The sequence below is a fragment of the Piliocolobus tephrosceles genome, chromosome 6, assembly GCF_002776525.5.
Source record: "Piliocolobus tephrosceles isolate RC106 chromosome 6, ASM277652v3, whole genome shotgun sequence".
NCBI lineage: Eukaryota > Metazoa > Chordata > Mammalia > Primates > Cercopithecidae > Piliocolobus > Piliocolobus tephrosceles.
The window spans coordinates 659,164-673,156 of NC_045439.1; the positions used below are offsets into that span (position 1 = coordinate 659,164).

A 13,993-nucleotide genomic window follows, 5' to 3' on the forward strand; every position below is an offset into this window, starting at 1 on the left:
GTGTGTGCATGCAGTGTGTGTGCATGTATGTATATGCTTATGTCTGTGTGCATGCAGTGTGTGTGTGCATGTGCATGTGTGCCTGTGTCTGTGTGCATGCAATGTGTGCATGTGTATGTGCCTGCAGTGTGTGCTTGTGCTTGTGTGCCTGTGTGCATGCAGTGTGTGTGTGCATGCAGTGTGTGTGCATGTATGTATATGCTTATGTCTGTTTGCATGCAGTGTGTGCCTGTGTGGCTGGTGCATGCAGTGTGTGTGTGCATGTGCGTGTGTGCCTGTGTCTGTGTGCATGCAATGTGTGCATGTGCTTGTGTGCCTGTGTGCATGCAGTGTGTGTGTGCGTGTGTGCCTGTGTCTGTGTGCCTGCAGTGTGTTTGTGCGTGTGTGCCTGTGTGCATGCAGTGTGTGGGTGCTTGTGTCTGTGTGCATGCATTGTGTGCATGTGCGTGTGTGCCTGTGTCTGCATGCAGTGCATGTGTGCCTGTGTCTACATGCAGTGTGTGCATGCGTGTATGCCTGTGTAAGCGTGCAGTGTGTGTGCATGTGTGTGCCTGTGTCTATGTGCATGCAATGTGTGCGCGTGTGCATGTGTGCCTGTGTCTGCATGCAGTGTGTGCATGTGCGTGTGTGCCTGTGTCTATGCATGCTGTGTGTGCGCATGTCCGTGCATGCAATGCATATGCACACAGTATGTGTGTGTTGGTGCACTTAGTACGTGTGTGCGTGCATGTGTACTTGTGTCTGCACACAGTATGTGGGCATGTCTAAGTTTTTGTGTGCAAGTGCAGATGTGCATGCCTATGTGTCTCTGTGCATGCAGTGCGTGTGCATGCAACACTTGTATCTGTATGTCTACACAGTGTGTGTGTGCATGTCTGTGTTTTTGTGTACACGTGTGCGCATGTGTATACATAGTGCGTGTTTGTGTGCATGGGGCATGTGTGTGTCTTAAATCTCTCGAGTGTGCGCAGTGTGTGTGTGCGTGAGTCTGTGTGCACATAGTGTATGTGCACGTACATCTGTGTGTTCATGCACTGCTTTCTGCATTCAAAACCCATCAGTCTTCCCCCACAAATGGCCATGATCCGATTCGTCAATATTTAGTGTTCGAAGACGGAAGCCTGAAGACCTCAGGGCTGGGGATGCCTTGACCCTCCACACCCCCACCCCCACTCAGGCCTGGGCAGCTCAGGCAGTTCCAGCAGGGCAGGGGAGAGGGGGGTCTACCTGGGGACAGAAGGGCCTGTCCCGGTTGCCCTTGCAGCCCATGGGGGCAGCTTTTCACCCACACTCGGATGAGGAAAAAGGGACTTGGACTTCTTGGAAAGAGGCTGAGGCTCCAACCTGAGGAAGGGAGGTGGGGACAGACCACTGAGGAGGGGCTCAGCTGAGGAGGCACTGCCTCAGCCCAGCGACCACAGCGTCCCTCAGCAGCAGCTGTGCTGCCTTGGGCGGCCCAGGCATGACAGCCCCTCCTTGCTGTGGGGGAACCAGCCTGAGCTGCACCCCCATTCTCTTTGGCTGCCGGTGGCTGCCCAGCCCATCTCCCTCTGGCCACCTGCCCTTAGTCCCGTGTCGTGACGCATGCTTCCCCTGATGACAGACACCTGCAGAACCCAAGCTGGGCCATGCAGGGGTGTGGGCCGCTGAGCCACGCGGGGATGTGGGCACCCGCTCCCTCCAAGCTTGTGTCCTCCTCACTCTGCGGTCACTTGGGCTGGTGTGGCCCTCGGGGTCTTCCTCTAGCCCAGGCAGATGAGTCTGCCGTCATGCCTGAACATCCCCTCTGGGGACAGGCAGAGGGGCCAGCGTGGGCCGTGGACCCCAGCCCCCATATCTGGAAGGGGGGCAAAGGGGGGGCCCACCAGATGAGCTCCCCTTCTGTCTGCTTACAGGCCCCAGGGTCCCCCCAAGCTGGGCTGGGACTGGACTTCAGCCGAGTGGGGTCAGCACGTGCTGGCGTGGCTGTGCTGAGCCCAGCAGTGGCTTTGTGTGATCGGTGGGCGCAGCGCCCCCACATCCTCAGGCCCCTGACTGGGGACTCCCTACAGGCCAAGGCCGTGGCCGAAGTGATGGCAGGTGGGAGCTTGTTCTCCAGGTGCTCTCAGACCCTCCCGTGTGGACGGGACTGCAAGGAAGGGGAAGCCCCTGAGGCAGGCCCCCACCTGGCCCTCAGACCCCGGGAGCCCTCACGGTTCTGCACCCTTGAACACCACGCACCCTCTCTCCAGCTGGGCTCTGCAGGAGCAGGGAACTTTTTGGCCCCCTAGGGTGGGGCCTGGCACAGCTGCTTCCTGGTTCTGGAAAAGCTGGATTTGTCTGTCAGAACCTTGGGTCAGTGCAGCAGGACCTTGTGACTTGAATCTCAGCGTGTCCTCAGTGCCAGGTGGGGGAGGAAGGGCATGTCCCTGCAGGAAGTTCACCCTCATAACAGCGCCGTTCTCCCTGTGGCCCCGTAGTCCTGCCCGCCAGCATCTGCTCCTCTCTGGCTAAGGCACAGTCTGCTGAAGTCAAAGAAACTACCTCTTCCAGAGGTTGCAGTGGGCCGAGATCACGCTGCTGCACTCCAACCTGGTCACAGAGCAAGATTCCGTCTCAGAAAAAAAAAGAAAAAAACTGCCTCTCCTTGAGCTGGGGGAGGCTCAGGGCCCTCCTCAACGGGGGCCTGCTGGCCTGACCTTCCGGAGCATGAATCTCCTGGGGACTTAGTCCCACCCGCCAAGATCAGGCCTCCGACCCAGCTGCCGGGCCTGCCTCCTGGAGTGCCAGCCACTTTTGGAGAGACCACAGTGGGGTATCTCATCGCAGTCAGCCTGCTGAGAAGCTCCGCCACAGGGCCAGCCGCCATCCCCAGAGGCCCCCGCTCCACTGCACAGTGGGCCTGGGGATGGGGGTGGGGACGGCGGAGCAGCGCCTGCCAGGCTCCAGGAACCAGGCTGGAGGCCTGGCCTGAGGATACAGCACCACCAGGAGCTCTGAGAGCTCAGGGTCCCACTTTCTCCAGACTGTGGAGAGGGCCACATGGGGAGCCTGGGGCCTCAGCCTGGCTCACACCTGCTGTCAGCTTCACCCCGAGCAGAGCTCCATGTCTGGGTGTTCTGCTAATGTCCACTTGTCATGGGGTTCCTTCCCAGTGTCCCGAGAGTTCATCTGACACGTCACAGCCAGGCAGGGCCCTGACTCAGGCCCCCTACCGCCTCCCCACACAGCTGCACCCTGGAGGGAAGGGCTCTTCCCCTGCTGCATCCTTCCCCACAGGCCCTGAGCCCTCTCACTGCCCGCCTGACAGCCCTGTGTGTCTATGCTGGGGCTTGCGGGGAATGCCTGCGTCCTCTTCCGTGGGGTCCCCTGTCTCCCTGGGGGGACCAGCAGTCTCCAAGAAGACTTGGCATGTGGAAGGCACCTTTGGCCTTTGTGTGTGGCGGGCCAACGAGCAGGCCCTGTGCAGGGTGTTGTCAGGTGAAGCAGGATTGCCCTGGGCCTGACGGGGATTGGGGAAGCAGTCTGGGGTCTTCGGGTCTAACAGTGTCCCTTCCCCTCCCTCCCCTCCTCCCTGAGTGAAGTAGGGCAGCAGGCAGCTCCTTGAGGGCTCAGGCACTGTTGGAAGAGGAGTGGGCCGGGGAGCGGGGCGTCTGCAGCTTCTGTGTTTCTGCGTCAAGTGGTGCACCCTGTTGAGAATGTGAACGGGTAAGAGCTCTGTGTTGAGGTGAGGTGAGCACTGATGGAGCACACAGAGGCTGGACACAGAACCAGACTTCCAGAGGGACCGAGGAACCGTCAGTTAACGCTGGGGAAGTGAAGACAGGCAAAAGGGAACAAGTGGGCTGGTGTTCTGGGAGCCTGGGCTGAGGCCGCCATGCTGTGCTTCCTTTTGCAGGTTGAGGCCTCTGGTGTCTACACAGCCAGCAAAGAAGGCGGCCACAGGAGAGGTGCGTTGTCCCATGCAGCCAGGGCAGGGGGACCTTGGGAGGCAGCCCACCCATTTCTTCCTGGGCCCAGATGCTTGGTCTGTGAGCACAGGGAGAGCAGGCCTGACAGAGGCACCTGCCCCTTTGCTGCACACTGGCCTGGCGTGGCCAGAGAATCGAGGCCCGAGGGCGGGGCTCCCAGTTGCTGGAGCAGGAGCGGGCAGGAAGTGGGGACCGTTGTGTACCTCCTGCTCAGCACTTGGGCCAAGGCTGAGCAGCCTTGCTGTGGGCCTGGTGCTTGCAGGGAAGCTGTATGGAGGAGGCAGGCGCTGCCAGGTACCTGTATGGAGGAGGCAGGCGCTGCCAGGCCACAGGGCCCGGCCCTTCATGGCTCAGGGGTCTTTCACCTGCACTGTCATTTGTTGGTGACTGGTCTGGCCCAGGAAACCAGGGAGCAGCAGGGAGGGTCCCAGTGCAGCTGAAGGTGCTGGCGGGTTACAGCCCCAGCAGCCTCTCTCTGTGTTCTGGGGGCCAGGCCAGGCCAAGCCCCCCGGTGGCGGAGGCCACAGTGTCCTCGGCCGAGGCCTACGGTCTGGAAGGGCGTTCTGCGTGCTCCCCGAGTGCTGGGGTGGGGCCCAGTAGGGTCCAGGAGCAGGGGCTGGCGGAGGCCTGAGGGTGGAATCTTGATGCTGACACAGCTCGTGGTGCAGCCACCAGGAGGCCAGAAGGAGCCGGTGGGCCTGGGAGCCCTGGGCCCGCCCTGGGACCCGCTGGAGGGACAGGAGTGGCTGAGCACCCTGGGCCCGCCCTGGGGGGGTCGGGAGGGTCTGTTGCGAGGAAGTGCTCCCAGCTCTGTGTGTACCGAGCCCTGCTTCGTTCCAGGCTGTGCTCCCAAGCTCTCCCGCCCTCAGAGCTGAGCCTGCCAGGCCCCAGCCAGTCCTGGTGGAGAGCGGGCCTGTGTCGTACCACGCTGATGAGGAGGCTGACGAGGAGGAACCTGACGAGGAGGACGGGGAGCCCTGCGTCAGTGCCCTGCAGATGATGGGCGGCAATGGTGGGTGGGGCCCGACAGCTGGGAGGGGTTCAAGGGAATTAAAGGCATCAGCTACTGCCCCTCATGATCCCTGAACTTGGACCTGTTGGCTTCAAATTGAATTTCTGTTTCTCCCTGGAAAGAAATTTGAACTAAGACATTTTGTAAATTGGTCACGTCGATTGTGAGGTTGGAGCCAGCCAGGGTCGGAGAGGCTAGGGACGGTGAGGTACCCACCATGAGGGCCGCCCAGCCAGCAGCATGAGGTTCCCGGGTCTGCCCACTACCATGGACCTGCACGCCCAGGGAGGGAGGCTGAGGGAGCCCATGCTGCTCTCAGGTGCCCTCGACGAGGAGCGAGGCCCTGCTCTGGGTGCATCCAGTCCCAGGAGGTGGAGAAGAGCCCAAGATGGCTCCTGGCGGGGCACGGGGACCACAGCCAGTGGGGCTGGGGCCGGAGTCTCCTGGAGGAGTACCAGGAACAGGGTGGGTGGAGGGGGGCTCTGGGCTCCTGGCTCCCACAGAGACCCTGGGCTTCATGACTGTGCTCTTCTGCAGACTACGGCTGTGACGGCGATGAGGACGATGGCTACTGAAGTGTGCCTCCAGGCAGGTGGTGTCCTGGCGGGGGGCCTCGCGGGCCTCCTCAGCATCAGACGGGCTTACACCCGCAGCAGGCAGGCCCCAGCACCAAGACTCCTGGTGACAGGTGGCACCTGCCCCACAGCCCTGTCCCCTGTGGAACTTTGCCATTGGGATTGTGTTTCTATGCAGCAAGGGAAACAGGACCAAGCGTCTGCTTGTGTGTGATCAGATGTGGGCCGGGTGTGCGCAGGGCTAGGTCCCGCTGCTTGCCGTCGACTCACCCAAGGACCCTCCAAGGCTGGCAGTGTGGTGTTGCTACTAGAAGGAAACAGGCTTAGGGCAGCCCACCGCTGGTCCACGTGTGTGGAGGGCTGAGTGTGCTGGCCCTGTGACTCAGGACCAGCTCTGGAGTCCCCAGCCACCCCCCGCACCGTCCCTCCTGAGCAGCACTCGGCACCAGTGGCCTCCGCCGGAGAGGAAGCTGGAGCCCTGCAGTTGTCTGGTGCAGCCGTGGGAGTTGAGGGTCTGGCACTTGAGAGGCAGCAGCTCTCCCGCGACCACGCTGTCTGAAGGTCCTCTGGCTCCAGCTGTGGCCCTGCATCCAGACACCTGCCTCCTCCAAGGCAGACACCCCCACCCCTGCCTCCTCCAGACCCCCCTCCCACTGCCTGCACCGCCTGGAGCAGCATGGGGTTCAGCCTTCTGCTTCAGGGACACGAGTTGTGTCCCCAGGAGCCCTACGGCTGCCAGCAGGCGAACTGAGTGCCCGACAGCCGAGACCGGCGCCCGCCCACCTGAGCATAACTAGGCAGTGCGGGCGTGGCCTGCATAGTGTCCTGGTGTTGGGAGTGCCCCGTGGACAGCCAGAGGGCAGTGGCGCTCCCTGTCAGAGCTGCATCAGGTCCCCCATCCAGGAGGGAGGGCAGAGGGAGGCCCGAGAGCCTCCCCAGGGCCAGGCCTCTTCATGGGAAGGCCCAGCACCACCCGTAGGGGTCTCAGCTCTGGCATGGCTGCCCTGGATGTGGCTGAGGAGGGGCCTCACCCTGTGTCCCTGGGAGAGGGTGGCCTGGAGGCAGAGCCGTGCCGCACTGACCCCCGGAGGCCTCATCCTCCCCGTGGAATGGGCTGTATGTCCTGCCCCCACTTGGCCCACAGCAGGCCAGACCCCCCATTCCCCCACCCAGAGCTCAGCAGCCAGCCTGGGTCCTGCCAGGGCTTCTCGAAGGCTCGGGGGAAGAATAGATTTAGTAAAGCAGAAAGATCTGTGGTTACTTAACAGAAATCGCCTGAGGCTTGTCTGATTCTGTGTTGCGATCTGTGGCCAGCGCGGTGTCAGGTGCATCAGGGGCCACGTAGCGCCAGCTGGAGCCAGCCCTTTGTGACCCGACCCGTGTCTCAGGTCAAGAACTGGGGCTGCTGGCTGCGCGGCCTGGCCGTGGGTATTAGCCCCGAGACCCGGAGGCCGCCCTAAGTGAGGGTGTGGGGTCTTTAGGTCCCCTTGACTACTGCAGCAGCTGTGAGTGAGTGCACATTAGCCTGGGCTGGATGTGGGCTGGGCATGAGTGTGCCACAGGGGACCGGGTGGACAAGCCCCCGCTTGGGCCCCCAGCACAGTGTGGGCACCGGGAGGTGAGTGCTGTGAAGAGAGTGAAGCGGCAGGACCAGTCCACAAGGGCTTCACTGAGGCTGAGGTGACAGGAAGCAGCACCTGGGCCAGGGTGGGCGGGCCTGGGGGCCATAGCTGGCACCCAGAGCCCCCGAGGGAGGTGCAGGTGGGCTGTGGGGCCACAGAGCAGGGCACTTGGAGAGGGTGCTCTTAGAGGAACCCTGAGGACCAGCTGGAGGGGCTCCCGGCCTGGCAGATGGCCACTGGGGCCGGGCCAGAGATGACAGCCAGGTGGCATGGAGTGGGGGTTTTGTTGGAGATCGAAGAGGGTGGATTTGGGGGGTGAAATGGGTGATACCTGCCACCAGATCTTACTTGAGGAGGAGACCAGATGTGTGGCTGAGGGGCACAGGCGTGGCAGGCAGTGCCCTGTGTCGGGGATCCGGCCCCCGGCCTGGGGGCTGGGGTGCAGGGCTGGGGGCAGTGTCTGGCTCTCGTGGTGCTGTTTGCCAGGCTGTGGGGCCCCGGGCACGGGTGGGCTGCAGCTCTGCAGGAGGGAAGGAGTCCTCATCCCAGGGAGACCTGCTCTGGGGGCAGTTGGGTGTTGGAGGGAGGTTTTCTGGACAGACAGCTGTGGCTGGGCATTTCCACTCGGGAGCCAGGAAGAGGGTTTCCACGCTGCCTGTGCAGAAGCAGCTTGGCACACAGGTGGTTTAGGATACTGGTTGAAGGGCCTGCCTGAGGCTGGAGGGAGAGGGAGGGGTGGAGAGGTGGGTGGGAGGTGAGGGCCAGGGGAAGGGGAGGCCCAGGAGACAGTGGCTGTCCACCCTTTGCGGGGGCTGGGGCATGGGAGCGGATGGCTGGGGTGTGGGGCTGAGGGGCATAGGCGGGGCCGGACGGTGACCAGTGTGCCAGAGTCAAGCCCCACAGCGGCTGCTGGGACATCTCTGGGCTGGTGGAGGAAAGACTTCGCAGAGGGTGCGGTGTGGAACACAGCGTCCAGGTCCTGGAGCCATGGGGACCTGTGCCACACAGACACTTGGGTGGCCAAGGTGCTGAGACGCTGTGGCCCAGGAGTAGACAGCCATAGTGGCCGGGTGCCTTTGGGTGCTGGCCTGAACCCTAGGTTTGGGCTTTCCCTGCCATGAGTTTCGAGCTCAAGGGGTGCATTCAGGTCTGTATCCCTCGGTCCCGTAAGTGGCTTGGGGGCCACATCTCCCAACCCAGAGGCTGACAGGCCTGAAGCAGTGCTTGGCCAGCTGTGACCCTGCAGCTGCACGGGGCCTGCCAGCATGCCCAGCAGCAGCTCGGGCACCTTCTGCCTGGGCCCTTCCCAGTGCCAGGACCAGACCATACTGCAGCCTAAGGGAAGCGGGAGCCCAGCCTTTCAACTGCGCCTCAATGTTCTTAGCCCAGCTTGCTATCTGTCCCCTTGAATGCTGCCTTCTGGGCTGGGCCTGCCAGGCACACACACCCCAGCCTTGAGCAGCCCCCGCCGCCGCCTGCTGCCTGCTGCCTGCTCAGAGCAGGGCCATCCGAGGCTGTTACGAGCTGGCTTAGGAACCTGGTGTTTGGTGGCCACCACCACCCCATGGATACCAGGTTCCAGTCCTGACAGGACTGGAGAACAGCCCGGTGGGGGCTCAGTGGTCCAGGGCTTTGTGAGCACGTGTCCACCTTTGGGGGTGCCCAGGAGAAGTCGTTTGCACAGCTTCATAGAGTGAGGGGGTGGGGCCTCTGGGGCTCAGGGCTGGGTCAGGCCCAAGGCTCCGCCACAGCCAGCCCTGAGCTCCCTTGTCTTGGTCCCGCTGTTCTGTGCCTGAATGGTTCCTCCTTTGCAGCCCATGGAGCTGGGGGCGGGGAGAGTCCCCTGGAGGGATCCCCTTAAGCCACAGAGTTTGTGGGTGGGGCACAAGATCTGACCTTTCTCCTCCTCTGGGCTCCTTGCCAAGTCCTTAGGGATGTCTGCCCTGTGACCTCACTCCCTGACCCAGAGAATAAGCTGGGCCATGCCCCACACCCTTGTACCCCAACTACAGAGGGGCTGCCATGCCCATGCCCACATGCTCACCGGCTTTTATTCTGCCCCATCCTCATTTGGCCCAGCCGTATGGGTGTGGACCACGCTGGCCAGGGGAGGGACAGGCTGGGTATCTGCGCCCCTGACTTTGGCTTCCTCAAGTCCCTGCAGGGGCACTGGTGGTCTCCAGGCCTTCCTGAGCGCAGGTGCTTGGCAGAGGAGTCTTAAGTGCCAGAGGGAGTGGATCCCGTATCCAACACAGATGACAACGGATGACCCAGCAGCCTCTGTCTGGTGCTGAGGAGCGAGGATGGCCAGCACCCCTCCGCAGCTGGCTGCCTCACGCTGGGTGGCGCCTGGAGCCTTCACAGGTCGGGGCCACTGGCTGGTGGGCAGGTCGGCAGCTTCAGAGTCAGGCCCCGGGCAGGCCTAGCCTAGCTGCTGCTCCCAGTGTGGCCAGACAGTCCACTCCCCACGGGCCTGAGCTGCCTGCCTGGGCTGAGTGTTCAAGGCAGGCTGGCATCGGCCCAGAGCTGCCAAGAGCAGGGGCAGGGCCTCAAGGATGAGTAGGGGCTGCAGAAGGCAGTGGTCCCAGCCCTGGCAGTGTGTCCTTGTGGAGACTGGCTGGATGTTTAACCTGAGGCCCGGTCCCTCCAGCTGCTGGCCTGGGCGGCTTCTCTCCTTTCTGGTGCCTTGGGGAGGGGTCCCCCTGCAGGCTCAGGGCTGCAAAGCTGGAGCATTGCTGGGTGGGAGGGGGCACCTGCATGGCCTCTGTCCCCGCCCCTGGCCTCCCACCACTTGTCAGGCTCTGCAAGGGTAGAGGGCAGCAGTGGGCCCCACAGGGGAGGGCCACAGGGCCAAGGAACCCCAAGGACCCTGGATGAGCAGAGCTGGGCCCTGGAGATCTCTGCTGGCACTGGAGAGGCAGAGCCCTGGAGGTTCTCCCGTGGCCCGGGGCTGTCCCCACATGTGGCAAGATCTACTTGAGGCTGGGAGTATGACTGGCAGCCAGCAGCCGTGGTCTCTCTGCCAGGGATACCCAACTTCTCCAGCCTCCCACAGTCCCCAGGCCTCCTCGTGTGCCCCCAGTGTGCTTGGCGTGCACCAGCCAGGGGCCAGCTTTCTGGGAATGGAGCATGTCTGTGTGTGTGTGTGCATCCATGAGCACATGCGTATGCCCGGGCAGCCTTGGAGCATCCTGCACCCCTGTCCTAGCGTGGAGTTTGGTGGTGTGTGCTGGGAACTTTGTGGGACCAAGGGCCAGGACCCAAGACCAACCAAGCCCCTCTGTTCACCGCTCCCACCCCAGGTCAGCACATACCGCTCAGGGCCAGGGGGCAGGAAGCACGGGTGTCCAGCCCAATTTCAGGTGGGACATAGTGGGCAGGTTCTGCCCATTCATGCAGCCACAGAGCTTTCCTGGGCAGTTTTCTGCCCTCCACCAAGTCCAAGTCACCTTTGCCCGCATGCCAGAAGTGACGGCAGGGCAGGGGCTGAGGGCCACACGGGCTGCTGGCTGCTGGCTGCTGGGCTAGAGTCAGCCAGCCAGAGAGAGGACTGAGCCGGCAGCCTCAGGGGCACACATGTGCAGGCATGTGACCATCCACAGAGAAATGTACAATGCTTTTACGTACGTGTGCCTGTGCACACATCACATGTGAGTGCCCTTCCATGCACACATCCTGCTACGTGCCCGCTATTCATGCACACCCAGTACGCGTGTACACGTATGCACATTCGTCTGCATGCATGTTTGCACACCCAGTACGCGTGTACACGTACGCACATTCATCTGCATGCATGTCTGCTTGCGCCCATCCCACCACCATGTGCGTGGGCTTGAGCGTGTGTGCCCGGACCCACACCTGGATGCACAGATGCTGAGGGCCTGGAGCCTCTGGACCAGCTCAGGATGTCGAGCCCGGTCGGGGCAGACAACTGGCCCCAGTCCACACCACATGGTAGCTGAGTCCTCAGACACTTGTGGGCCTGTGGATGATCTTTTAAATTTTTAAATAATTTTATTGAGCTTGACTCATGCCATGTTGCCCAGGCTGGCCTTCAATCCCTGGGCTCCAGCAATCCTCCTGCCTCAGCCCCCGGAGTAGCTGGGACGGCAGGTGTGAGCCACCGCACCCGATTGGGGATGCTCTTGGTAGTTTCTCCTCGAAGGGGCACCGTGACAGGGCCCAGGAGTCACCAGGCCTGGCCCTGCAGCCACTCTCCACAGATGCGGTGGGGAGGGGTGGTCTGGGCGCTTGTGTCTGGTGACTCTGGCACCTGATGGTCACCCAGCCCACACCAGTGCTGTGTGACCTGGCACCTGTTCCATCCCTGGGCCACAGAGTGGGGAGTGAGGCAGCACCAGGCTGGCTGAGCACTCCAGCGTGACCCCCCACTGCCCAGGCCCCTGGAGTAGGGGACAGCAGACAGGCCCAGACTCCCCCCACCCCCAGGTGCCCTCTGCTGCCCACGTCTGCCCCTCCGCCAAGCAGGCCCCTGGTCAGTCCAGCCAGGGTAGGTCAGAATGGGCCTGGGCTGGGCATTGCTGGGGCAGCGAGGGACACCTGCAAGGCCTCCCACTGAGTGAGGCTCTGCGAGGACAGATGCTGGGCAGCCCCTGAGGATGCCCCCACCCCTCCCTCTGCCTCCTACTCCCCATCCCCCACCCCTCCCTTCACCTCCACCCCATCCCCTCCCTCCGCCTCCCAACCCCTCTTTCCACCGTCTGTCCCCCAGTGTCCTTGAAGGCACCGACAGTAGCCCTCTTCTAGGCCCTTCTGCTGCTCCCTGGTCCTGTTCCAGGTGGGGTGGGGGCTGCTGCATGAGGAGCTGCTGAGCCTGGGGCCAGAAATGGGGGGCTCTTTTGTCATTGTCTGGAGTCTGAGTCTGCCACCTGCTCCCCTGGTTTGAGGGAGTCGGGAGGAGTGTGGAGCACGCCCTTCCCAGCCCCCACAGCTGGGTGATGGTGGGTGGGGGCCGCCCAGCCGCTCTCCCACGGAGCTTTGAGGTAGTAGCCAGACACAGCAGGCTGACATGGACCCACTGAGGGACGGGCACCCGGGATCCAGGCTCCTGCGGGACCGGCCTGCCCGGTGTGTCCAGGAGACTCGGCTGGCCCGCCCCCTGGCGGCCACGGGCGGCACCATCTGGAAGTGGACATTGTACGTCCTTGGGGCACCAGGCCTTTTCCTGGGTAGTGAAGCCCGCCTCGCACCCCATCTGGTGAATCTGGAGGCCACGAAGATGCCTTTATGGCATTTATCGTTGTATCAGGTCTTTGCTGAATCCTGGAGCCCTGCCTGGCTGGTGCTCCCCAACCCCACACAGCAAGGCCTTCTTGCCTTCCTCCTCAATCCTTCCCTTTCAGGGTCTAAGGACCCCTTGGCCAAGACAGTGGAGACAGGCTCAGAGGAAGAGGAACCCTGAGCCTTGGGAGCTTCAGGAGCTTACCCGCCCCTGCAGCATCCCAGTCCCAGTCCCAGTCCTGGCCCCAGAGACCTTAGTGGAGCTCTGGACACACCCCAGGCCTGAACATCCCGGCCTCCTCTGCCTGCGGTCTAAGACCTCCACCACCAAGCTGAACAGACGGCCGGAGGCCTCAGAGTCCAGAGCTCTGCCAGACCCACCTGCCACCTTCGATTCTAGAAAGCCCCCCAATCCTGCCTTCCCCTGCAGGACTGGCCCCCAATTTCTGCATCTCCAGGGGCACCCCAGGACCATCTGGGGAGGCAGGGCATGCACGTGCCCTGAGGCAGCCCCGCTTCGAGTCCCCTGTCCTATGTGAGGACAGATGGCCCTTCTCAGGCCTTGAGTGCCAGGACCCTGTGCCCTCTCCAGCCTAGGCGAGCCTGCCCCAGAGCCAACACCCTCCAGGGTCCCTTGGCTGTCAGCCCCCACAGGGCTCAGCCACCCTGCAGATGCACCCTGGTCTCATGGGAGGCGCCAAGCCGGGGGTGGTTGCCTTTGTCTCCAGCCTGTGGGGACTCCGGGCCCAGTACTCTGCATCCTTCCAAGCTCTGATGCCGTGCTGAGCCCACTGCCTGCACGGTTCAGACTGGCGGCTTCCTGGGCCATCAGTAACTGTCTCTGCCGCCTGTGCTACGTGCCTGAAGGGCTGGCAGGTCCCTGGGGAGGCCAGGACCTGGGCCAGGCTGGTAAGAGGTGGCGCCGGGGGCAGGACCCAAAGCTGCAGTCAGTGCCTGAGGCCGGCCCAGGCCCTTCAAAGGGGCCGTGGGCGGTGGCAAAGAGGAGGTTCTGTGTGGTTTTCCTGCCTGGAGAGGAACCTGGCTCAGGAAGCCATTGTCCCCACACAATGAGCACGGCTGGGACTGTGAGGTCAGGGGCGCTAGGCTGGGGGACCCAACCCTGACCTCAACCCCAATTCTGTTCCATCCCTGATACAGTGATGCGCAGTGCCCCCTCGGGCTGCCACCCCAGCTGACCCTGGCCAGGGAGAGCCACAGCTGGGGCCAGGGCACTCCTGAGCAGTCTGGGGGCCTAGATTGGGGAAGTGCCGGAGCTCAGGCTCGCTGACAGGCAGGGAGGGAGCGTCACACATACCCACTTCACAGCAAAGCCGGGACCAGAGGCCAGCCCTGCTGTCTCTGACAACGGAGGCCTAGGAGGCCCTAGCTGGACTGAGATTGGGATGGGAGGCCGGGCAGAAGGCCCAGTCACTCCTGCCCAAGGGAGGCAGTGCCCACTCTGCCAGACCATGTGGGGACCCTCCTTTCCTTTGCAGCCAGGGGCCTTTGCACCAGCCCGACTGAGTCATTGCTGCCTCCCTCTGGACAATAACATTGTCGGCCAGGTGCCCGCCTTGGTGGAGCCTGGGAAAA

At 62.8% G+C, this 13,993-nt stretch overlaps 1 protein-coding gene across 7 annotated transcripts in view; it reads left to right on the top strand.

Annotated features, from left to right (window-relative positions):
• Positions 1-6,808, top strand: part of BRF1 (BRF1 RNA polymerase III transcription initiation factor subunit) — a 78,613-nt gene extending 71,805 nt beyond the window's left edge. For all 7 annotated transcript variants that reach the window (XM_026447504.1, XM_026447506.1, XM_026447505.1 and 4 more), the window contains 3 exons: positions 3,878-3,929; positions 4,791-4,962; positions 5,500-6,808. In XM_026447504.1, coding sequence (XP_026303289.1) covers positions 3,878-3,929; positions 4,791-4,962; positions 5,500-5,537 — 262 coding nt within the window. In that variant the 3' untranslated portion in view covers positions 5,538-6,808. The remainder of the gene's footprint in view (positions 1-3,877; positions 3,930-4,790; positions 4,963-5,499) is intronic.
• Positions 6,809-13,993: the final 7,185 nt, after the last annotated feature.